Genomic DNA, 26,519 nt, shown 5'->3' on the forward strand with positions numbered 1-26,519 from the left:
TGGTGGAAAGCATAACATCCCACCAGGAATGGCTAGAAATGGATAGAAATCATAGGGAAACCTCATGCATGCTAATATTCACCAGAAGCTGGACTCCTCTCACCTAGCTTAAGACTTGCATGCAAAGAGGCTTGAGCTGGTCCCTCTGGTGCTGTTAGTGCCAAAAAAGAGACAGGTGCAATTTATTTACTGTATCACACACCTATGGAGGATGAGAATTAACACCCAACACAGCTTGACTTTACATATTACCCTAAAAGACCCAGTTTTACATGGTTTTGGAGAGCAGAGCCATGCCCAGGCAGTGAAACCAGCTGGCCATGACAGGCATTCTCCTGCTTTCTCCAGTGACTGCAATCAGTGTTATGTTTCACCTTCCCTTTGGATAGTCCTCAAGGACCATGCAAGAATAGTTTCCTCAATACTCAACTGGCTGTTTTTTCTTAAAGTTGGTCTCAATCTTTTCTTGAGGCATCAGAGGAAGCCACCAGCGGGGCTGGACCAGGTCATATCAAGGATTTCCCTGGGTCACTGTGGCAAGTCACAGAATCACAGAATCTCAGGGGCTGGAAGGGACCTGGAAAGCTCATCCAATGCAACCCCCCTGCCAGAGCAGCACCACCTAGAGTAGGGCACACAGGAACTCATCCAGCTGGGGTTGGGATGGCTCCAGAGAAGGAGACTCCATAATTCATCTGGGCAGCCCCTTGCAGTGCTCCCTCAGCCTCACAGTGAAGAAATTCTTCCTTCTAAGTGCTAGAAGGCAGCAAAAGTGGTTTTTCTTTTCCCTCTGGATGAAGGAGGGCCAGATGAACACATCTCCACTGGATATGTCATAAAGTCTAACGACATCTTTGGGTGTGATAGGTTGATTTTTGTTGTGCATGATGTAGTTTCCCCAGTTTGCTTACCTTTCTGCAAGGAGGGGGCTTCCCCAGGCCTAAGGGATGCTCCAAGTCCTGGGCATTACCTCCCAGGTCAGCAAAGCCCCAGGGGCATCTGGGAGCCTGCACCCCTGTACAGGTGGCGAATGCTCCTGAAGATGCAAATCCAAGGAGTGGAAAGATATTTTGGTCAAGTCCTGCACCAAGTCAATCTCAATTAAGGTTCAGCTGAGGTGAAGAACCTCAGTTTTTCACAGAAAAAAGAAAAGGCAGAAGTTCACCAATTAAACACAAAATATTCTTTTATTCGTCACCGAAGGCTACACATGGTCACTTGTGTCTGTCCTTTTCCTAGAAGGTATCTACACCTGCACTTATTTACAGCCTGGTTGTATTTACACACTCAAGAATACAGCATTAGAAACACAAAAGTGTGTCGAGAAAAAAAAATTTCTCAAAAACATTAGTTCCAGACTTCAGGAAAATTATTACACAGGATAATGACAAGAGTCTGCAGTGCTGGGCTTACAGATGCAGCTTGGGTACAAAGTCCTCTTCTTGGATGGAGCTGCATTAGAAGCCCTCACACAAAAGAAACATTTTAATTTATGTATTTTTTTAATAGAAAAGTGTGATTCATTGATTCATCATTTCAACAGTATCCATGAACTGCCCAAAAGTTTGAAGTTTCCTTTATTTTTGGAAAGTTCTATTGTTTGCTTGAACAGTTTCCAGCTCTGAGGAAAAAAAAGATATATATATATATATATATATATATATACACATGTATATATATATTTGTAGTTAATTATCACTTGTGATTTTCTATGTTCCCCTGCCCAGAAAGCATCGGCCTCTGGGATGGCAGTTAACAGTTGAGCCATGTAATGCTTTGTCAGGACCATTAAGTTTCATGGCAATTAAAGGAAAGCAGGGAAAGCAGGCAAGAGACACAAAGGATTTCCCTGGGGTGGGCTGGTTTTGGTTTGGGTACCAGAGGATGGAAAAGTGGACACACAACGGCCCTTCATCCAGGAGCAGGATGGTGGTCCCAGACAGGGTGCTGCCTTCATCCCTGTGATGCCTTTTTAAAGTTTGCTCTAGAGTCACAGGGAATTTTATTTATATAACCCTACAAATGAGAAAAAACACCTGCACAAAAAAAATGTGGTTGGGTTGTATTTTTCTTTTAAAATCCCTCATGAAAACTTTTCCTCATAAGGGGGGGATTCAAAACAAGAGGAAATGGGGTCAAGTTGTACCAGAGGAGGTTTAAATTGGAGATGAGGAAGAACTTTTCCACTGAGAGGGGTGTCAGCCCCTGTGCCAGGCTGCCCAGGGTGGTGGGGGAGTCCCCAGCCCTGGAGATACTGTAAAGCTGGGGAGCTGAGGTGCTTAGTGATGGGCTTGGCAGGGGGAGGAGAGGGGTTGGACTTGACCATAGAATCACAGAATGGTGGGGGTTGGAGGGAACCTTTAGAGATCATCTAGTCCAACCCCCCTGCAGAAGCAGGTCCACCTAGATCAGGTCACACAGGAATGTGTCCAGGTGGGTCTTGGAGACCTCCAAGGAAGGAGCCTCCACACCCTCCCTGGGCAGCCTGGGCCAGAGCTCTCTTACCTCACACTGAAACAGTTTGTTCTTATGTTTAAATGGAACTTTTTGTGTTCCAACTTCATCCCATCACCCCTTGTCCTTTTGCTAGCTACCATAGAACAAAGAGGTGTCCCAACCTCCTGACACCCACCCTTTAGATATTTGTAACTATTAATGAGATCCCCCCTCAATCTCCTCCAGACTAAACAGCCCCAGGTCCCACAGCCTTTCCTCATAAGGAAGATGATCTTAAAGGTCTTTTCCAACTGAAATGATTCTGTGATATCTAGTTATTGAATGCTTACAAATAATAAAAAGGAGTGATTATAATAAGGAGAGATGCTGAAAAACTTGTGCTGTGAAGGACTAGAAAAATAGGAGCAAAACTGCCCCAGGCCACGCTCACTGTGGGATGGAGGATGCTGCTGGCCAAACAGGAGCTGGACTTTGTCCCACCAAGCCCCAGCCCCAGCCTGAAGGCATCACATCCATATTTTCCAGTTTTGGCAGTGCCACCAGGGCGAGGAGATAAAGCAAGTAAGATTTCACCAGCACAGCGACCTTTTTAGCTCCATTATGAATGTGACAGATGCTTGTTTCTCCCCCAGGCCTACTTAAAAATGCACCTGAGATCCCTGGTCCTGGTTTCAATTATGAGGAGATTGAATCAAACCAGGTCTCTGTGCTGTCAGTACAAGGGGGAATCCTAAGACTTCATGTGAGGAGCCTTGTCTTTGCATAATGGATTGCACTGCCATCTATCACGGTGACACGTGTAAGTCACAGCTGAAAAAGTCTGTTATTAGGGGGTTTATTTTAATGGGGTTTTTAGAAAACAATTTGGATTTATCCTGGTTGTTATTACTTATATTCTGCCAGCATAACAGACCGAGCAGCATCTCACACCGATCCCCACACTCAGCAAAGCAACCGCAGATGCAGAAATCCCTCACTGTTTGTAAGCTGCAGCCAGACGGTGTCTCAGGGATCGCTCCCAGTCATCTACGTCTCTTAAACCCAAATCCAGCAGCGGGCCTCTTAATGACCTTCGTCTCATGGCTCTCGCCTGGCGCTGTTTGGAGTTGTTGGCCCATTTTCCTCATGGAAATCAATAGCTGTGATGACAAAGATATGACGAGCTGCATGATTCCCTCCGGTCACTGCTGCTTAATGATTTTTCCAAGCTCCGATCTTCAGTTGAAAGGGAAAAATGAAACGAAGAGCTGGGAGGAAACAAACGTTGCAGTATTTCTCACAATGCCAAATTAGTCTCTCTCCTCTCCCCTCAGGCTGAGCACACAGGATGCTTTTCAGCTGCAGAGCCCTCATGGCACTGACTCGTGGCTTGATGCCACAGTAAGTTGGTCCCATCATTGTAGTTCCTTCAAATGGAGCATGTGGTGGCACCAGCACTAGCTACTGAGGGCTTGAGGTGCTGGTCCCCAACCACTGCTCTCACCTAGAGCTGCAGTCCCTGCTCCAGACTGCCGGACTTTCAGAGCTGGGGGCCTTGGCCATGATCCTTCCCACCTCCCTTTGGACCAGAGGCAAACCCAGGAGTTCAATTTAAGCTAAACCTTTGAATTTTGAAGGGAAATTCCCTTTGGCGGAAGAACGAGTTCTCTTTTTGGGAGTCAAGAAAATAGTGACTTCCCAAAGTCAAGCCATAAAAGCATGTGAGACCACAGACCACAGACAGTCTGGCATGCAACTGGCCTTTGAAAAAGCAGCTAGAACAATGGGATATGGCATTAGTGCCATGGGACTTGCTCCTAGGATCTCCCTGTCTTACAAAAGCAAGGATCTGCTACTGCAAGGGTCGGGCAGCTGCTGAACAGCCCCAGGGGGACTCAAATGAGGCAAAGCACAGGGCAGGAAGGGGCTATGGGACCAGCAGCTGAGTGGAAAGGCTTGTGGACAGCAGAGTGCAGTTCCTTGAGGAAGGTTCACAGCCCATTCCTGCAACTTTCACGGGCACACACTCATGATCCTGTAGAAAAAGCATTTTTCCTTAACAAAAGGGGAAAATTAGGGCTTCAGGACTGAAAATGTTTGGGTTTTTTTTTTGTTTTGACAAAAAGTGGAAAGCTTTCCCAGAGGCTGAGGATTCAGGAATGAAGTTCCTGCTTTTGGACAGGTTTGTCCTCAACACCATCCCTTTTATTGAGGAGTAACACATACATATACATATACATATATATATACTTTTACTATTTTTTCCCTTCTTTTTTTGACACAATGTCCACAGTTCTGGTGCCAGGTGTAGGTCCAGCAGCAGGCCCTCACAGCCCTGGCAGGCAGACAGGCACAGTCGCATCCCACAGCTGCTGGAGGATGCTGAGAAGCTCCACTCGAGCTGCCTCGGCCGTGGCACAGGGCAGGATGGCTGCAGGGCACGGGGCAGGCTCTTGAAAAATGGGTGAACTCCTCAAAGTCATTAGCTCATGTAATAAACCTGAAGAGTCTGTGTAAGGCTGTCGAGGTGCCATCTCAGGTTGGCAGGGTTCCAGTGGGAGTCTTTCACACTTGAGTCCCTTTCCTTGGCTGCGTGGGAAGGTGGCCCGTTCGCTCTTGCACTGCTCGTCTTGGCGTTGTAACGCATGGATGGGGATGGGTAGAGAAGCAGCACTTCTCCTCGGAGCGGCTGGGAGGGGAGGAGTGTGAATGGGATGCACATCAAGCTCTCTCTGCACTGCAGCTCTTTGCTAGGGGTTTATGTCGTTCGAGTCAGCTTCCCCGCAGGTCATTTTTGCTCCCTGCCTGCTGTTTGAGACACTCAAAGCCATCACAAGGTTGAAGTTCTGGAGGGATTTGTCCCTGGTGTGACTCGGGCAGGGGAAAGCCCTGGGAAGAGGGCTCTGCTTCCTTCAAGTTGTGAAAACCAGCCACTGCTGGTTTAGCTAATGCTGGCCCTAATCCTCACCAGCACGTCCTCAAGGTGACCAGGGCTTGCCAAGAGTTGGATACCAGTGACACAGGCCGTAATGCCATGACCTTTTAACTATCCCTGGCAGGCAACTGCCAGAAGCAACAGCTCCCTTGCCAAAGCCTAGAGCTGGTGCATCTCCTCCAAGCCAGCTCTGCCCTAGCTGGATAACCTTTCTAGCCCAGCTGCCTGCAAGGCACTCCTGCCAAAGTAACAGTGGTTGTGTGCTGCAAGGGGTGGTTCAGAGAGCAGCATCAGGATGCAGCCCCAGCATGGTCACCTTTGCTGCAAGCAGGAGAGACCACCAGACAATCAGGACCACATCAGTGGGTGACCCCAAAGTGGGTTGACCCTGGGGCTCTGCAGTAGCCTAAACTCTGGCCATGCAGTCAAAGGAGTTAGAGGCTGGGAACTGGAGGAGGGACAGTCTGTTGGGGGATTTCCATCCCATCACCTTCCTCCTGGCGAGCAACCTGGAACAGACAGGCAGGGCAGCTGGAGCTGGCAGCCGGCACCTACGGGCAAAGTGCCGCAGCAGCGGGGCTGCCAACGCTGAGCTGCTCCGGGATGGGTGCCCAGCACACAGTCCTGTCTCAGCCCAGGGGCTGCAGCCCCAGGGGAGACCCAGGTTGTGTTGGAGGGTGTCAGCGGTGGTGACACTAGCAGAGAGGAGCTGATGCTGGGGACAGGGCTGCAATGTAGGGCTCTAAGGAAGCAAACAGCCCTGGCATGGATTTGCACGTCTCTGCAGAACTGGGGAGGCAAAACTCAAAGTGAATGGCACAAAAAAAGAGAATAATAAAAATCTCAGGACTGAGATGTTCCCAGAGAGAGAGACGGGGGGAGCTCTCAGAGTCAGGACACGTGCAGGTGTCAGTGTGATAGAGACATCTGCTTGGGACCAGGGTCGGCCATCCCCAGCCAGAGCTCCAGCAAGGTAGGGTGATGGCCCTTGCTACCACAGGACTGTCTCAGGCAGGGAAGAGGATGCTAAGCTATCTCCTTGTTCCCTTGAATTTCAAGGACTCTTGCAAAAACCAGAGTGCAGAGGTTATGTGAATACAAATTACATTAGCATGCCGAGGAACTTTATCAGCAGTTTCTTATTAAAGCACTCGATCCCCTCTGTAGTGGGCACTTCCATTCCACCTCCCCCTTCTTCACTGCTAACAGTCAACTGGGCTCTCTGTTTAATTTGAGCTCGTGTAAGAAACAGTGAAAGGGTTGATTCCAATATTCTCCTTCTTGTCCCACCACGCACAAGCTGTTGCTACTTATTAAGCATTTTAAAATCCCTGCTGCCAAAGTCCCCGGGAGACATTTATCTGCCATAGTCATAAACGACTTGCCAGCATGCTACTCAAAACTGCACTTCCCAGCCAATAAATACAAGCTCCAGAACGAGGAAAAGCAGGGTTTGGCTTGCTCTAATTTTCAGTGGTATGTCACTGGGATACTATGACTACTTTTAAATTCAAATCAGCTTCCTAAAAATTAACTGGTTTTATCAGATACAGCACAGTGGACTGTTAAACACGTAGCCTCGTGTACTGAAACACTATACATTTAATGAAGTTATGCCATTAGCAAATGTACAACATGGGTGCATTAAATCCACCTATAGAACAGCTCTACCTATGAGAGAGAAGAGGATTTCTTTTAGGCTTTTCTCAATAGAGCAGGAGTCCCTTTCTTGGCTTTTGCTAGGTTTTGTAACTAAAACCAGGATTTGTGCACACACACAAAAAAAAACCCCAAAAAGTATCTACTCTCATAATGAAAAAAGACTGGGTTTTTTTCCTTTTTTTTATTCCAGTTCAGGAAGGAAGAGAATCATCTTGCAAGTTAATATAATCAGCTCCTTTGCCTCTATAATCTACTTCTGCTCAGCAGGAGCCATTCCCCCCACCCCGCCCCCAAAAAGAAAACCCAAACCAACCCCACTGTATGTCCCAAGTGAAACGTGAAAACTACTTGTAAGGTCTCTTTTGAGGCACATGATTCGGACGGTCGCTTTCGGAGTATCGGAATCCGCGTCGTCTTGCTTCCTGGGAAGAGCTCTCCAGCACACCGTGGGCTCCCCGTGGGTGTTTTTGGGTGGAAGGCTATCTGTCCCTGCCCCAAATCAGAAAGGGTTAGGATGACACAAGTTAGCAACAGACACCCATTTCGCACTTCACACCTAAGGACGTATGTTGACGACTCCCCCACTTCAAATTCCTTCACAAAGGGGAGAGGGAGGGGAAACAACCAAAAAATAAAGAGGACAAGAGACAGTAAATTTCACTGTGATCACACTACGGCAAAATATACCTTCTGTTCATTGCAAAAAATGCGTGAAGGCCAAATTATAGAGGGGGAAAAAAAAGTATGTTGCATGAGTTACAGTGCAACCATATTATTCCTTCTCTTTCTATTTTCCTCCCCCCCACCCCGCCTTGTTCGGTTTAGAAAAAGGATTGAGTACAACACAGTCAGGTAAGTGGCCACAAAAGAGTAGCTGTCTTTGGCAAGAAGTCACCGCATCGACCCTCTCTGTCACCTTCTGCCCATTTCGCTCTGTCTCATGAAGTGGATGTTGTTGGCGCTGTCTGAGAGTTCGGGGTACTGCTCCACTGAGATCACAAAATAGCCGTCGTAGCCCTGTACCCGGCCCGTGTTTAGCACTTGTTGCTTCTCCCCTTCTGTCCACGAGCGAATACCCTCCTCCCCATCCCGCAGTCTCTGCTGTTCCCGGGTCCAAGCTTGGGCGACAGCGCGCTGCCGGGCCAGCTCCAGGACTCGGGCCTTCTCCTCATCCAAGGTGGTCCCGTAGCGAGTGTTCAGACACAGAGCCCCGTACTGGAGCTGGATGTCCGTGTAACGTCTAGTCCTGCCACTCAGCACTGTGTTGATCTGGGACACCGTCACGTTCACGCCGTTCTCCAGGGTCCTGCGCCCGCCGCTGAGGCCCAGGATGGACAGGTCGCCCTCCGACGGCCCTTGCTTGATGAAGTAGTGCGTGTCCACCCCGTCGATGGTGAAGTGCAAGTTCTCCAGGTAATGGGCGTTGTTCAGGATGGCCGCGATCCTCCGCCCGTCCTCGTTGGCCACGCTGATGATGTCGGTGGCCACGCGCCCGTCCTTCATGGCGAACTTGACGCCTTTGCCGAAGATGGAGCCTCCGGAGGCAAAGTTCTTGTTCTTCTTGACCTGCCGACACCCGGCGATGCTGGAGCTGTAGATCTGCTCAAAACGCTCCAGAGTGACGAAGGCCTTCAGCTGCTTCTGCACTTCACATTGGACACCCAAAATTGACTGAGCGAGGAGAGAAAGAAGAGAAAGGTGCATGAGAAAGAGAAGCCTGAAGGACCAAAGGCACTGTCAGCACGCAGGAGACCAGCAGAACATCCTGGAGACATCCAATGAGGAGCTCCAATTAGGGTTTTTTCTTCCCCTTATCATCTTTCTTTTCAGATGTTTAAATCTGATGTGTTGTTAGGTTGTTCCTCCTAATGCTCATCGTTTCAACTGAACTGTATTTAATCTCACAGGGCCACCAAGATGATCAGGGGACTGGAGCATCTTCTTTATGAGGAAAGGCTGTGGGACCTGGGGCTGTTCACACTGCAAGGTGAGGAAGCCCTGGCCCAGGCTGCCCAGGGAGGGTGAGGAGGCTCCTTCCTTGGAGCTCTTCAAGACCCGTGTGGACACGTTCCTGTGTGACTTGATCTAGGTGGGACCTGCTTCTGCAGGGAGGATTGACTGAATGATCTCTGAAGGTCCCTTCCAACCCTACCATTCTATGATTCTGTGATTTGCAGACTAAGGGATGTAGAGGTAAAAAGGGATTTTTGCCTCAGTGGTGTGGGGTATAGTTTGGATGTGGAATTATTTTGTGCTTCAGTGTTCTTCATCTGTACATAAGGAATTATGCACCTTGTGGCCATGATGCTTTATGAAATGCTTTCAGATTTTTTGTGAAAGGGTGTGAAAGTATTTGTAAAAGTTCCCTGTATTTTAACTTCCCTTTGTAACTCCTCGTGCTACCTTCAAAAGCTCTGCATCACAGGTATGACCCCTCTATACACCACTTCAACCTGGCCAAAGCAGGCTGCTCAAAACTCAAGGCAGGCCCTAAATCCAACTCCTGCGCCCTGCAAAACCCCTAAAATATGTAAAGCTCCCTGAGCTAAGGGCAGCCACACCTGATGCTCGAGTGCTGGCTTAAACTGCAGCAAAACTGCTGAGAGACACCAGCCTGGATCATCTGCAGTCAGGTACAATACAAAGTCACTTGCTGTTAGTGTATAATGGAGAAAGCACATGGCGAGTCAGCAGCTCATCATTACTGCAAAATGTCTTTGGAAATGTTCTCATCAATTCAGGGCAGTGCAGGCTTCTTGCAGACCCCTGTTCATGAACAATTATTGGCTTCAGATTTCACAAAAGCAAGAGGATGCCACGACAAAACTCTCCTGGCACTGCCAATGGCTCAGTTCAATAATGTAATGACATCCAGCACTAAAAATAAGCTACAAAGAAGTTTGCTGCACTTCAATTATTTTGAGGAAATTCAACATCCATGAAGGATATTGCATTAAGCTGTCTGCAAGCTAAGTGCTCACATCCTTCCCTGAGCGACAGAAGACAATTCAGACAATTCAGGCTCTTCAACGTGGACTTCCCAACCAAGACTTGCAACGTGGAGAGGGGAGGGAAGGGAAAGAAACCCTCATCTCCATGGTGGCCATTGCCAGGGAAGGGTCTCAAAGCACTAAAGAAATAAAGGATTTAGCACTGCAGCTCACACAGAGGTAATAAGCAGTCTGGAACTATAAAGGAGAAAACTATAAGGAACAGAAGTACACTACTTCAAGAGCATGTTTTGAGTTGTAAAGCAATAAAATACCCAGGGCTGACTTTTATTCAGAGGGCCAGGCAGTCTGGTGTACCTCCTCCTTGTCTCCTGACTAACAGCGTGGTAGTTGGAGCAGGAACCAGTCCCCTCTGAAAGAGGAGCTCTTTCTGGTTCTCCCCAAGCTGCCTGTGGGCAACCTTGCACACAGCTTCCAGAGCAATACAATTAACCCTCTGACAGGAAGCCCAGCCTGGCTGCCCTGCCAACTGCACAAGTGCTCTAATAATGCCCCAAATGGACATAATTAATGTAGGTGTCACTGATGATGGACATGGAGCATTTAGGTTTCCATGCTCCCTGAAACTCTGACTGATCAAAATAAGTCTATGCTGCACATCGTTGGTTAGCTGGTTCCTCTTCAGGGAGGTTTAAATAAGGAGGTGTTCTTCTCATATGGATATTCATCTCATATGGACTGACTCGAGGTGGTCTCACTACCCAAATGCCACATCGCTCTTCCACCTCACCTCAGTAACAAGTGATGGCAAAAGGCATTTCTGATTACTCACGCTGAATCATGCTTTGGTTTGAGCTCTTTCACTCAAGGATGTAAATTGGGTCTTCTGTGCTACATTGCTGTGTCCTGTGGTCATTTATACATCACCATCTATGTATACATCACCATATTTAGCAGCAGCTGAGTAATAAGGAGTCCCTGGAATTAATTGCACCATCTACTGATTATCATCTTGGAGAAAGACACTCTAGGAGGTCAGAGAATACTGAGTGTGGGAGAATTATTCCCACTTTCTCCTTCTATTTTGTCTTCATCACCCTCTTCTTGAGAAGCTGCAGGAACTAAAGTGCCTTCTCAATTCTGAGCAAATTATTATGTACAGATCCCCTGTGAGTGCCTCCAAATCAGGCTGCCTCTACAAGCCACTGGGTCTGGACACCACTTTGCATCCAATCCCAGAAGAGAACTGAGTTTGTAACAAACTCTGAAAAGCTGCTGATGCTGCAAGACAGACACTGTGATATGACAACCTACTGTGCTTTGGAAAAGCAGGACATGTTGTTTGTAATGGTATGCATATGTTGTTAAGGATAGATACATTATAAATAACATAACAACATTGTAAAGGTAAATATTGCTAAAGAGAGTGAGAAGTTGTATTGCACCTCTTATAATTCACACTGGATGATTTTTATTTTGACCGCTGGTTTGGTTTTGGACTGCTCAGCTGCCTTCTCCAAGACATGTTTCCTAACTCTCTAGATCACTTCTACCCAGCCCCAGGAACAGGGATTGGCCTTGGACTCCTTTTACTCTGTTGTAGCAACATAGTCCAAAATGAGATTAGGGAGTCTGGTGAGGTAAACAATTGTACAACAAAGCCTAAGGGTGGATGGTGGCCTTGGGTATGCCATTGATTCAGGGTGGGTGGTGGCCTGGTTAGCACATGCTGTGATACAACAGGTATCACAGCCATGCCATGATCTACTCCTCGAGCTCCATAACCCAGTACCCAGGACCCTCTGGCCTGATGTAATTTTCCATTTCATGGTCAAATTCTGCACAGCTGTGAATTTCAGAATAATAATTGCCCATTATAAAAGGAAACTCTGTTTTTTAAAGGTTCTTTTTTTCAGTTTATGACCCAATAACAGAATGATGGGCCTTTCCTTAATTGCATATTGCCTTTGTGATATGACATGACGTTACACAACTTTCACAGCTCCACTGTTCATCTGGATGCTATTTAGAAAGAAAATGAGAAGCACCTACCCTGCTACTGGCGTGAGCTGGAGGTTTAAGAGATTACACGTGGTCTAACAACAATGGAAATGTCATTTTCAGCCTAAAGACACCCACATGGTATATCAGGCAAATTGCCTTGTTGATGTCTGTCCTCTTGGTCTCCATCCAGGACATCTCCTTTATTTTAGGAAAGCATATAGCATGTTTCATGTGCAACTGAGAAGTGTCATTGGCACTGTTCTCTGGTGGCTAAAACAGAGATAAAATAGCTGACCAAAGCCACACAATTAGGAATCTCTTGACCTGCAGTTGTGTGCCTGCTTAGAAACACTGTAGGTGGGAGGTTTGTGAAGCTGGGGGTTTGAACCTCTTGCATTGGCAAAGAAACTGAGCTGTTACTTGTCAAACTGTGGCTGTCCCAACCTTCTATGCACCTGCTTCTCATGCATGTGTTCAGTGTTGACAGCAGGACTGTTTCTGTTGCTCACACCTAGACATCCAGGGGCATCTGAGATACCCTAGAATGCCTTCAGCGTGTGCACAGGGCAGTGAGAAGCTGAAGAAGCTCTGGGAGATACTCGCCCTTCTGGAGCAGCACCTGGAGGCCACTTTGTTTACTGGGCCCCTGTATGGGCAACCAAACCAAGCCCTTACTTTGCACAGTCAATGGAGCCTACACAGCGTTCAGCCTGGGCTAAAATTAATGCCTAGCAGGTGGGCAGCCTTTCAATTGAGTTCTGCTGCCTACAGACAAAGTGGCTGAACACAGCACACATGAATACACTCACACCTAAGTGTCTGAGGCCTGAATTCAATCCTAGCTCCCAACAGCTCATCATCTGAACTGTCCCTGGGGCTCCACTGACAAGTCACCCAAAGGGCTGGTGTTGAACATCATCTTCAGCACTATGGGGAACCAAAACTTGCTCTATAAGGGTGTAAGTAAACCATGCTGTAGACGTAAGGAAGTTCAGGAGACTCTAGGGTATCTCAAATGGCAACAGCATTTGAGTTCACTGTAGATCTCTGTTGGCAACTTGAGCCTATTTCTTCATGTCCTATCATTAATTTAGAAGCTTGGTACTGAGCTCATAGGCAGAGACTTATATAGAGATGTCTTAATCAAGAACACATCCAAAGAGTTTCATTCCACTGGGGACTGGTTACAGGCCTTCTGGGTTTCCCCATCTTTTTTGTCACATAGAAAAGTAGGAGGTCAGACATGTGCAAAGCTGTAATGCTGAATCATCCTCATCACTTAAATACTACAATAACTAAACACATCTTTGTCATCTTGAAAATGAGACCAGGATGACTTTGAAATGACTTTTTGAGTGCATTTCTTTGAGAAAAGAGTTATTTGAGAACAGCATGTTTTTAAAGGAAAAAAAAAACCCCAAACTAACAAATTCAGGCAAGCCAGAGTGCAGCTAGCTGTGTGCTCTGCTGTGGATATCAAGGGGTGGAAGCAAACAGATTATACGTAGTTCAAAGAGGCAGTGTATCCCTGACTTTGAAATTACCATTTCTGTTTCATCTTAGAACTCATTTTAATGAACTGGCAAGGAAGAGAAACAGAAAATTTCCCTCCAAGGCTGCAGTGGTGTGTGTTATTCTTGAAAAAATGCTGCTGCTTTTAGTAACTGTAAAGCAAGGTATCTATAAAATAATTTCTTTTTATGGAAGGGAGAAGGGAATTCATAGCTGTTTTATTTCAATATTTGTTGCTAGATGTGAGTGACAAATATGCTGGGTTTGTTTTTCCTCACAGTCCTCTTTTTTTTTTAATCAGATGTCCTCAGGTGACATTTCACTTTATCTAATAACAACCCATTGGAGAGAAGAGAACGACCTTCATCATTTGTTCGCTGCTGCACAGAGCTCAAGAGAACAGCACATTTACAGAGATCTCTGAATAGCCTCTTGCATTTCGCCAGCACCTCTTGGGGATTTGAAATGCCATAGCCAGATACTATCATCTGTTGTTTTTAAAAACTGCCTTCCAGTGTGAGACTGAAAGCTTTAATTTCCCATCGAGGATCCAAGATGTGAAATACGTGAACGTGTTTCCAAGTTTCTCTCCATCCTTGTGCCATTATACACAGATAGGTGTTTCTCTTACCACCATATGGCTTACAACCCAGAAAGCCACTTCTTCCAAAAGGCTTGGAAGTTATGGCTTCTCTGAAATGTCAGTCATCGTTAACTCCTTCCTATTTACCCCATAGCTCTCTGTCAACAAAACCATCCTTCAGAAATCAGCCTCTTCCCTCCATTCCACCTGGTCATCACCTGAAGACAAGTTCCTATTCAGATGTCCTCCAGCATCTCACAGCTGTGAGTCTGTCAACCACAACAGCCTCCTCATCAGGCTGCACTGAATGCTGGTTGTCTGAGAGGCAAAGTGCCTGCTCAGCCTCCTGCCATCCATGAATGTAAGTTGCTGGAGCATGTTCAGAGATGGGCACTGGAGCTGGGGAAGGGTCTGGAGCACAAGTCTTATGAGGAGTGGTTGAGGGGAACTGGGGTTATGTAGCCTGGAGAAGAGAAGGCAGAGGGGAGACTTGAGGGGAGTTCCTCTCTGCTCCCAAGTAATGAGTGATAGGACAAGAGGAAATGGACTCAAGTTGCATCAGGGGACACTGAGATTGGAGCTGAGGAAGAACTGCTTCCCTGTGAGGTTTGTCAGCCCCTGTGCCAGGCTGCCCAGGGAGGTGGGGGTGTCCCCAGCCCTGGAGATACTGCAAAGCTGGGGAGCTGAGGTGCTGAGGGACATGGGCTAGTGATGGGCTTGGCATGGTGAAGTAAGTGGTTGTACTTAATATTAAAGGTCTTTTCCAACCAAAACAATCCTATGATTCTATGACAATGGAGGTGAGTGAGTGGCCAGCAAGGCCAGTGCTTTAGACAATGACCACAACACAAATGCTAACTCTTGGGATTAGAAGACAGGTTTCTCCTCCACCCTGCCAGTGTACACAGCTGCAGGGGGATAACAAAGCTGAGCTCATCAGCAGATTTCCATCTGTGGGGAAATAAGAGGATTTGCCTCCTTCTCTTGCTCATCTATTCTCATAAAGCTTCAAGAGATTAATGTCTTTGCGACTTGAATTCCTTCCTCTACATCAGATCCAATGAAAACTGGCCACAACTTTTACAAAATATAACTAGAGGCTTATGGACAGACATGCAGACAGCATGATGGACAGGACAAAGAACATGCCCTGTGAGGATGTCCTCCCTGAGTGATGGACGCTGGCAGAGACAGTCCCTCAAACAGATTGTCCTTGGGAGAAGATGTGCCAGAAAGCACAGCCCTACAGCTCACTCACTGGCTGAGCATCCCAAAGCAGCCCTTTCCTCCAAAATGCTGCTTCATAAGGGATGCCAAAAGCTGCTTCTTCAGCACAGCTTGTAATGGCAACTACAGAAAACAGGACCTTCCCTGGAGGCACAGTGCTCGTGGGATGGAGGGAAGGGTGGTTAATAATATGACATAGTTAACAATAAAAGTGCCAAAACACCTCTCCCTGCAAATAGAGTTGTGACAGTTCAACAAGACAAAAGGGAAGGGAAAGAAAAAAAGAAGAGAAATTGGATTCAGGTGCAGCAGCTCCACAATATGCCAGAGGTCACCCCGAGTCCCTTGGTGGCCAATAACACCGAACTTGTTCAACAAACAATTTAGTGACAGCCTCACGGTCACAGAGACAGGGAGGGGGGGAAATGCTGCACAACAGAGTATTGAATTTTAAATGTCACTCCAGAGCTGCAGGGGGTTAGTGCAGGGTTTATGACATGCTGGCTGTTTCTGAGCTGGTGGATGCTCAAAGTCAAAATTCACTCTCCCATTTTCCAGACCTGCAAGGCAAGTACCAGCAACGTTTTGGAAGAAGATGTTAGAGACCTTTGGTTATGCACTCAAAAGAGATTTGAAATGGCCATTTCTGTGGAGTTAGTTCCTTTGCTGTCATGCCTCTGTTAGTCATTCCTCTCTAATAAAACAACTGGCTCAATCTGCTGGGCCATAGCTTTGATTAGCAAAGCCAGTTGAGTAACTCAAATTTACTTTGGTCTGTTGTAAGGAGGTATGTGACTCAGAGAAAGCAGAGATCAGAAGACACAGAGATGAGAAAGCTGTTGTATATCATTCAGAGAACATCCCTGGGTTGCAAGCAGGACAGAAATTGTCCAATGCCTTTTCCAGGATACATTTAAATGACCAAAGATCTGGAGTGTGTTCTTGAAGATCACTTCACAATTTGATCTTTTTTATTACCTGAAATTATTTCCATTTAACTTTGCTTAATTCTGTCATTTGCTATGTGAAAAGTTCAAATGTTTATATTCTCTTCCACGTGCTTCCTCAATAACTACAGAGACAACCAGTAGGGAGGAGGGCTGGTTTGTGTCTGGGAGCTTGTAGGTGGGGCTGGAAGGGTTGGGAGTCAACAGAATTACATGCGAAACATCACTGTTGGATGCATGGGTAGGTTTAGGAGAAAATGGATCATGTGTTCAGGTATCATATGGCAATGAATTTATCTTATGCAAATACATGCCTACAATATGCTGAGTGTGACAGAAAGGAAGGAAATCCTGATCTATAGCATTTTAGAGCCACTTGCTATCACAGCATGATCCTGCAACTGTAGACTAAAGTAAAAATGCTCATGTTTTCTTGCTGTCATAACACAGGGGAAGGATATGAAACAGCCTGCAATGGTTAAATCCCACTTTCAACACTTGAGTGTAAAGTGACTCATCTGGAAGCACCGTGGCTCCATAAAGCCCTCTTTTACCAAGCAGGTCTCTGCACAGTCCTCAGTGCAGCTTCTTGCTTTAAAAACCTGAAAGGGACACAGAGATTTTCTTTTATCCTTATTGCCCATTCAGGCAGATTCACCTAAAATAGGTGGATGGAAGGGAGGGCTCCTTGGGTTTATTTTCAGCTCAGATGCCTGTATGAGCAAGTGTCAGTCTACCTCTCAAGCTGTCACTCAAGTTACTCAGCTATTCAATAGGTCTAATAATAATAATAATGAGCTAATAGTAAAATAATACCAGTAATAATTTCTATAGCAGTTCTGTGAGAGTTACTATGTACTGCACATAACAATCCAGAGACAATCCTTTGTGTGGTCTCTGAATGAGCCTTCCCTGTTTGCCTGCTCCTGTACAGCTTTGCCTGGGGAGACTGTGTAACTTCAGAGAGGAGGAAAAATCCTGAGGCTATTTGTCATTACAGAAATAATCTCTATTAGCATTTTATTGTTTAATCCAAGGAAGGGAGAAACAAAAAAGGAGTCTCTGAGCTTCAAAACACAACCATAACGATTTTCAAGCACCTGCTTGGCCATGGGAGCAAAAGGCCCAGTTCTTTTGGTCCTTCTCTAATATGAATCTTAATACAAATCTCTTGTTGAAGTTGAAGCTGGTACACTGTAGCTTGTCTTCACTATAGCTGTGGGGCTGAGTACCAAGGATGGGCTGACACCTGACCATTTTATTAATGAAAGCCAGAGAGGGACTTTTTAGAAGGGCATGTAGTGATAGGACAAGGGGCAATCTCTTTAAATTGGAAGAGGTGAGATTTAGATTAGATGTAAGGGAGAAGTTCTTACCCTTGGAGGGTGGCCCTGGCACAGGCTGCCCAGAGAGGCTGTGGCTGCCCAATCCCTGGCAGTGCCCAAGGGCAGGTTGGATGGAGCTTGTGCACCCTGGTCCGGTGGAAGGTGTCTCTGCCCATGTCAGGAGGTTGGAAAAAGATGATCTCTATGGTCCCTTCCAACCCAAAGCATTCTGATTCTATCTTGTTCATATCTCTGAACAATACCTTTTGTGGTTCAGGAAATGTGGTGCAGTATTTTACCTTGGTTTAATATGTCTACAGGACCTCAAGAATCTGCTGCAGGACACTGAGATTTCAGCAAACTCACAGAAGAAAAGGCCTAGGAGAGCAGATGGAATCAATTCCCCTTCCTACTGTTACCACTTTATTAGCTGAAATGTTAAGAGTATATCCTGATCTCCCTAAGCACATTGGTGCCTCACAGCTCCCGTGATGTTTGAATACACAGTAATAGCAAGCAGGAATTCAGACTAAACAGATGAAAGCAACCCCAGAATAAAAGCAGGCTAGGAGATGATAGAGTGTCCTGACATGTAAATGACTCTTTCAAGGTCATACAAGCAATAAGTGGCAGATCTGCAAGTAACCCAGGGCTCTCGGATCCTGACCCAGTGTGCTAACCTTTAACAGCACTGCCTCCTTGTTTCTGCTGAATAATTCCCAGCAGAAAGAGAAAGGGAAATGATTGGGCTGCAAAAGCTTTTTTTTCTTGCCATTTTCATCACTGAATTTTGTGGCAGCATCCACCAAATGGCTTGTGATGCAGGCCTGTTTTTAAATCAGGACACAGTGGCTTGGGACTAAATGAAAGGTAAAATGAAAGTTAACTATCATCGAAAGCTTCTTTCAGGTGAGACCCACTGCAATGCAGAACAATTTCCTAAGGAAGTACTGGGACTTGTATATGACACTTTAAATCTGATGTAATAAGTTTTTAGGGAAAAAAAAAGGTGTAGAAACTGATTCTGTATCAATATTTGCTTTTTTCCCTCTTCAAGGATCCTTGATGCAAAGGCCTTGAACTTAGCCTTGAACTTATGTGTGACAACATGGCCTCTTGTGAGAGAAAGAAACGACAGCATACCATTCCATTGAGCAACCACCAGAAAATATCACAGGAAAAAGCACCATGGCAGTTAAGAGCTCAAGATGTGATTGATTATGAGTTAGATTTCATAACTGTAATGGGGACTGACTCTCTTTGTCTCTCAGTGTATCTGGGAGAACATGCTTGACGGAGGGGTTTTTCAAAGTAAAGATTGGAACTGGATGGTTTGCTGATCAAGCTGTGAAATACAGAATTGCATGGATCACCTTGCTGTTGTCCCATTCTTGGGTTTTCATCTGTGTGTGGATGAGCTCATAGGACGGCTCCATTGCATCCATGTCTGGCTTGGGGTAGCCGGGGATGACGTTGTGGAGCTGGAACCCGAAGGTGAGCAGCCAACTGTTGACATCTGGAAGGGAAGAGAAGCATAAATCAGATTATCTGACCTCTCAAGTAGGATTGCACAGAAGGAGACACAGAGGAGGACTTTATGGTGATCTTCGTGTGAAGATCAAAATCTTAATGGTTGAGGCAGCACTTTTTTCTATGGTATCTAGCAACAGGACAAGGGGTGATGGAATGAAGATGGGACACAAGAAGTTCCATTTAATCCTAAGAAAAACCTATTTCCCTGTGAGGTGAGGGGACCCTGGCCCAGGCTGCCCAGGGAAGGTGTGGAGGCTCCTTCCTTGGAGGTCTTCAAGACTCACCTGGACACGTTCCTGTGTGACTTGATCTAAGTGTCTAAGTGTCTAAAGGTCCCTTCCAATCCTGTCATTCTATCATTCTATGATTCTAATGGTCCTTGAAAGAACCATGTGTCAAAGCTGGATTTTCCATCTCCCACCACAGTCCAGTTCTGCACATTCTCATCTCTGAAACAGAAGCACTGGCAGTGACTAAGTGGCCCAAATCAAAGGCAACTCTATGTCTGCCCCTCATCAACAGGAACCAGGAACTGCTCTTAAGTATGCAGAAGCAGCATAGGAACAACAATACACTAATGGAGGCTGAGATGCTATAGTCAAATGGAAGTACTGTCCAGTCCTACAGACAGCTCTGACCATCTCAGACACAATATTACCTTCCTAAGGACTCTCAAAAGGCCTGCTGGCTGGAGGCTAAATTTAGAGCTATGTGAACCAGAATACCAGGATATCCAGGATAAACAGCACAAGTCATTTAGGAGGCACTCATAGAAGAGGCTCTGGACATATCCTCTGCTTTTCCTCAACACTTCCACCTCACTTCTGAGTTTCTTGGATTTTTTCATATGAAGGTGTAGTTTGAGTATTAAACTGAAGTCACAAGCCATCTTTTATAGTGACATTTAAAATCAGCCTCCACATCTCCTGCAAGGTACATTACAGTGAAAAAAAGCATATGGATACAACATTGCTTTCCTGGGTGCTTTTCACAAACCCCTTAGAAGTCAATGGGTGGTGAGAAAACTGCTGGCTACTGGCTATAAGCTATTACTCTGTGCAAAAGGAGGACCACTGGCACTAAATGGGACGTGATGGAAAGCCCAGCCACTTGGGACATCATGGAATCATAGAATGGCTGGGGTTGCAAGTGATCTTCCTGCACTCACTTGACAATACAGACTACAAAGTCTTCCATGACTTTTGATTGTACAGCTACTAAGAATAGCAGGAGAATGTTAATAATGAGGTTGGCTAGCTCCTAGATCTGCTTGGGATCAGCTTCACTTCTCCCCTTAACTTCAGAGCATTTGATGATCTCACCTTGTTTGCCTCCACCGAACTCTAGAGAAGGACACACCTGCTACAGCCCCCAAGCAATATGGTGTGAATTTGGCAACAAACAGCAATTGCAAGAAAAAGAAAGGTACAGAGGTGAAGTTTAACTAATATCAGCACCCAGACTAATATTGGGCTGCCCAGATGGGTTCTGGAGTCTCCTTCTCTGGACACATTCAAAACCCACCTGGATGAATTCCTGTGTGACCTACTCTAGGTGATCCTGCTCTGGCAGGGGGTTGGACTGGATGAGCTTTCAAGGTCCCTTCCAACCCTTGGGATTCTGTGATTCCTCTGGGTCTCAGGTGTTTTGCATGTAACTGGGATTGTGTTGGTGATTGCTCTGCTTCGAGCTGGACGTGCAAGGAGCTTGGCTTTCATTTTGCTAAACTCCATAAACATTGCTGAAATGGTCTGAAAAAGGCATTAATTGAAAGGATCAAATATGCATCTTTGAATGTTGGGGGTTTTTTTTTGTATTCCCCATGAGTCTAAATGAGTGTTTTGAAGAACTGGTCTGAAAAGAAATTATGGATGCAAGTGGCAAATAAGGCACTTCCAGATGACTGGAGAACCAGGAGCCAAACAAACACACTATCTGTTGCTTGTTTTCTTACAGGCCAAAATGTTGAGATTGGGCAGGTGTCCAAAAAGCCCTTGTGACAATCCATGTGGAAGGGGGAGGATTTCTGTAATAAAAACACTTCTGTTCACTCAATGTACAGATTGCTTTTTGGAGTGTCTTTGAAACAGAGAGGTTGGAGGGAGGGAGAGAAATTTAAAGGCTCATTTGATTGTTTGTTCGCTTAGTCCTAAGTCAGCCTGCTTCCAAATCCTTCTCGTGTGAAATGAAGACCTTTGATGTGCATATTGTGGACCAGGTGGTCAGAAGAACAAAGCAAAACAGTGAAGGTCGCCATTGGTGCAGGAAATATTTTCCAAGTGCTTCACAAATATTAAAAAGGACACTGAGCAGGGCTGCTGAACGGCAGAAAAAATATGTACTGTGTCTGGAAAGAGTCAAGATAGGCTTTTTTCTTCTCAAAAAATTGACTTTCAAAACATTTGCAAACAGGAATTTGTTCTTTTGGGGAAGAGGTATTGGAATGCCCAGAACAACAACAAAAAAACCCGACCCCAAACCAGAAATCAAACAAGAAAAAACCATGGGAGGAAGGTGTGGAGCTGAGAAAACAGAGGGGAAAATATTAATTTGCCAAGAGGCAGTGACAACTTTTTTGACAGAAAAGTACATTTCACATCACAGAGGTTTTTTTTTTTCAGCTACAGTAACCCTGCCAACACATTTCACAGTAAATTCATTTGAGGGCAAAGAAAAAGAGTGCTTAATGCAGACACATGTAATGGAAATGTCAGTTCAATCCATCAGGATTGCTGAATCTGGCAGCAAAGCTCCACACCGTGAAGTGTACAATCACTAAAATATTCATGTTTAACAATGGGCCTCTCAAAACATAAATACCTGCTTCTCCTGCTCTCCCCTCCACGTGCCTCTCATTTGTACCCATGAGCTCAGAAACCTCATCCCTGGAGAACAAAACGTGTGTTGTTCTCCCATGTCCTGGGCACCAAGCAACTCTAAGGACAGTAGGTCCTGGTGCAGGGATGGAGGGAAAGAAAGTTGTTCCCTGTGTCCAAAACTGGGCAGACTTGGCTTCGATAACAAAGATATTCTCATTGTGGGTCTTGCCCATGAGATGCCTGAAAGCTTCAGCAGAAGGAAATGCCAGAGCAGCAGCTTTGCACCACAGCTCTCATCCCATAAGGTGACCTGTTTCTTCTATGCACTGGGAGAGATGAAACTTAACAAATGTCTATGGGCTCTGTATTCTTGAGAGACAACAAATAGAACTTTTAAGACCATGGAAAAAGTTATTTGGTGCATATTAAAACTATCAGATTTGGACAACTTGATTTTATCATCAGAGCTGGGTGGGGAACCATTTGCCTGTTCCAAGACAGGATTGGAAATTTCATCCTGTCTGAACTTCAGCTTGAAAGTAAAAAATCTGTTAATATGTCACAAAGCAACTGTTCGAGATGGGTTCAAGACAACAACTTGAAACTAAGATCTGCCATTTTGGTTTTGACTCCTTAATTTTCCTTTTTCCAGTTTTCAATCATTAGTTTACACTTCACTTGAAAAGGTTGAAAACCAAAGAGGGATTTTTCTTCTAGGCTGTTTTGGAATTGTCATTAGACTATTTTCAGAGCTGTTTACAACGTTGCTGCTGAGAAATCTCTCAAGCTCAACCTTCCCCCATAAACAAATTCAGTTTTGACAAATGAGCATTTTCTGATAGGAAAAGTTATCTCAAAGCATTCCCTGCCAGCCTTAATTATCAAAGTGAGGCCAACACATGGGATCTTAGTCTGCATCTTTTGGCATGTTTTACTTCCCTCATGGCATCATCTTCTCTGCTCTGGAGAAAACAGCTTTTCATTAAAAAAAATACAATCTAATCCTTACAATTATTGCAGAAGAAACTGAAAGTATGAATCCTAATGGCTAGAAAAAGAAGTAGAACAGAACAAACCTGGTTTATTTTCTACTTTTTTTTGCCTATTAAGCCAATCTCATACCTTAGGGGAATGCAAATACTGTTGTATGTAGGAAAGTTCTGACAGAACAGCAGGAACATTTAAAAAGTAATTCTATCTCTTTAAGAGGTACGTGCATTTGATTACTGAATGCTCCACAGCCTTCCCTGGCACTGAGGTCAGGCTGACAGGCCTGGAGTTCCCTGGATCCTACTCATGGCCCTTCTCACCTTGCATCTTATTGTTAAAGACTGAGGTAAAAAAGACATTAAATATCTCAGCCTTTTCCTCATCCTTTGTCACTGTGCTTCCCCTTGCATCCAATAAAGGATGAAGATTCTCCTTAGCCCTTCTTCTGTAGCTGATGTATTTACAGAAACATTTTCCTCCCCCTCTAGTCTGCCCTGGTGAGGCCTCATCTGGAGTCCTGTGTCCAGTTCTGGGCTCCTCAGCTCCAGAGGGACAGGGAAGTGCTGCAGAGAGGCCAGTGCAGGGCCACCGAGATGATCAGGGGACTGGAACATCTTCCTTATGAGGAAGGGCTGCGGGAATTGGGGCTGTTTAGTCTGGAGGAGACTGAGGGGAGATCTCACTAATATTTATAAGTATATAATTGGTGGGTGTCAGGAGGTTGGGACAGCACTTTTTTCTATTGTATCTAGTGACACGACAAGCTGTAATGGGATGAAGCTGGAACACAAAAAGTTCCATTTAAACATAAGCAAAAACTCTTTCACTGTTTCAGTGAGGGAGCCCAGGACCAGGCTGCCCAGGGAGAGTGTGGAGGCTCCTTCCTCGGAGGTCTTCAAGACCTGCCTGGACATGTTCCTGTGTGACCTGATCTAGGTGACCCTGCTTCTGCAGGGCGGTTGGACTGGATGATCTCTAAAGGTCCCTTCCAACTCCTACCATTTTATGATTCTGATTTTCTATTTTCTTTTATGGTAGTAGTCAGATTGAGTTCTAGTTGGGCTCTGTGCTCTGAAATGACTGATTGTAATAAAAGGTTTAAGTTGTTGTTGCCATTCTGCTAAAACAAATCTGCATCCTATTTGTTTAGTTGCAAATAAATCTCTAAGCAAACTGTGTAAACAGCTGCCCTTCTACAAAGAGAAAGGTTATCAGGACATTAATTGGTAGCTAAACTTGGGATCCGAAAAAACTGGAAGCAAAATAAAGAGAACAAACATGAAAGAAGACAAAAGGAGACAGGTCTGGGAATTACAATCTCTATCTATGCTAATGAAGTAAACATGCCCTGGACATAGAGGTCAGCTGTCAAAGGAAAGGATGTGTTCATCCTATCAAACACTGGAAAACCTCATGGTGATCAGGAGACAGAGAGAGAAGAAACCTATTCACTGATGGCAAGGCTGTGAATATGTTAATTAATGTACACATCTTACCTGTCATGTAACATTTGATATCCTGAGAGTTGCTAATGGGATTGTTGTTTTTGAACATATAGAGGTTGAAAGGCATGATGTTATTGCTACTCAGATGCTTCCACATATCATGGTCTGGACTTGTCCACCGACCCGCTAGCACATCATAGTCTCTCCGTCCCATGTGGATAAGCTTTGTGAGGGGGTCATAGAGTCCTCCATGGTAGCCAATGATGATCTGGAAGTAAGGATTGGTGTCCATATAGATCTCCCCATATGCTGTGTACAGTATCTGCTTAATCATTAAGCCAGTCCCACTGAAGACAGCCAGAGGAGTGCCAATGTTATCACAGGCTATGTAGAATTCATCACCACTGCTGAGTTCCATTGCAAAGAGGTGGCCTTGGAGGTCGTAGTAGAGGGAGGTGATCTCAGAGCTTGAGTGGTTGTATAAATGGGTGACCTTGGTTGGGTTGGTCAGGTCTGCGTAGAAGAACTGCAAGTGATGGCCGTGGCTGGTTTTGCTAGAGACTCTCCTTCCTAGGCCATCATAGCGGTACTTCACACTCCATCCACTGGCTTTATTGTAGGCTTTGATGAGCAGGCCAGCTGAATTGTACTCAAAAATATCGTTGCCCCGTTGCTTCAGGAAGCCATCTTCATCCATTTTGTACTGCACATCCCCCAGTCTGGTAATCCTATCCCTGAGGTCGTACCTGAGCGGCGTGAGGCGGGCACTGTTCCCCGGACTCAACAAATGGAGGTTCCCGTTTAGGTCATAGCTGTAACGCCAGAGAGGCTTGTCATTGATGGACACTGTCTGCAACTGGCCATCAGCATCATATTCATACGAGTACCTTGTTGTGTTTGCATAAGGGCCAACCTTCAGCTCTTTCTTAACCACTCTCCCCATGTTGTCATACTGCACAGTCATCCAGTACATGAGAGAGCGGAATATCTCGTACTGGACCTCCTTCATCCTGCCGTAGGCATCGAAGTGTTTCGTGTGAGTCATGACAGCGGTGGTGATAATCTGATTGATGTCGTAGTAAATGACTCCGAATTTCCCAAACTGCTCAGTTTTGCCTGACACATCATCATACCTGTAGAGATCAATGGGTAAAGGTGTCTCGTTGATGACCGCTTGCATGCTGGTCACCCGAAAGCTGTTGTCGTAGTTATAGTCGAAGCGTGCGTTCACCATGCCCTCCTCGGTGAAGCGGAAGATCTGCCGGTCGATGAGGGGTCCTATCTGTCTGTACCTGATCGTACACGTGAACCCTTCGTTCTGCAGGTTGATGGTCTTCAGCATGCCGGCGGTTTCATCGTAAGTGAAACTGATCTTTGTGGTGTCGTAGAGCATCTCGGCTAACTTGGATAGTTTTCCGTACTTGTAGATGACTCGTCTGCCCGTGCCCAAGTACAAAGTGTGGAGGAGCTGCTCGTCCTCGGTGAAATCCTGGATCACCGAGGCGTTGCCCTCCGGCGGCCGGTAGATGTTCCTGTAGTAACCGATGGAGCGGATGGTCTCTAAAGTCTGACGGGCGACGTTGGGCATGGTCACCGACGACAACCTGTCGTTCTTATCGAACTCAAAGATGTACTGTCTCTGGCTGTGAAGGAGCAGCACCATGGACTGGATGGGAAGGAGAAAAGTAGAGGTTGTATTCCTGGGTTTCAGGCAAAATGAAACTCGACTCTCACGAAACCCGCAAGATTCTCCAGTCCAAAGAGCAGCACGAGTGAGATAAATCTCTGTCCCCGGAGGATTAACTAGTGAGAGGTGTGCAGCTGCAGGGCATCTCGAGTATCCCCGAGCAGCAATGTGCCACAAGAAGCAGCAGTTGATGCAGTGAGGAAGGTCCAAGCACAGGATGCTCAGTTGTTTGAATCAATACCCTGTAGCTAGCTGTCTCTACCCAAATTCCCTGTGCCAATAGCTTTTACAGGCTAAATAAATAAAACTGGTAGAGCTCCTTAAACAATGCTTGAAAAAGCATCCCCTGACACCTTCAAATGCCCAATTAATTCATTGTGTCTCTGCATCTCGTATTACTCAGTGCAACTTCTTGCATGCTTATCTGTTCTGGGATTTTTTTGCATGGAACAAACAATCTATG

At 45.7% G+C, this 26,519-nt stretch overlaps 1 protein-coding gene across 6 annotated transcripts in view; it reads right to left on the bottom strand.

Annotated features, from left to right (window-relative positions):
- Positions 1 to 7,350: 7,350 nt before the first annotated feature.
- The window catches only part of TENM4 (teneurin transmembrane protein 4), a 611,632-nt gene continuing 592,463 nt past the window's right edge, over positions 7,351 to 26,519 (bottom strand). For all 6 annotated transcript variants that reach the window (XM_061990604.1, XM_061990638.1, XM_061990629.1 and 3 more), the window contains 3 exons: positions 24,421 to 26,035; positions 18,956 to 19,098; positions 7,351 to 8,704 (listed from right to left, as the gene is read on the bottom strand). In XM_061990604.1, coding sequence (XP_061846588.1) covers positions 7,946 to 8,704; positions 18,956 to 19,098; positions 24,421 to 26,035 — 2,517 coding nt within the window. In that variant the 3' untranslated portion in view covers positions 7,351 to 7,945. The remainder of the gene's footprint in view (positions 8,705 to 18,955; positions 19,099 to 24,420; positions 26,036 to 26,519) is intronic.

This window comes from Colius striatus, chromosome 1 (assembly GCF_028858725.1).
Source record: "Colius striatus isolate bColStr4 chromosome 1, bColStr4.1.hap1, whole genome shotgun sequence".
Lineage (NCBI taxonomy): Eukaryota > Metazoa > Chordata > Aves > Coliiformes > Coliidae > Colius > Colius striatus.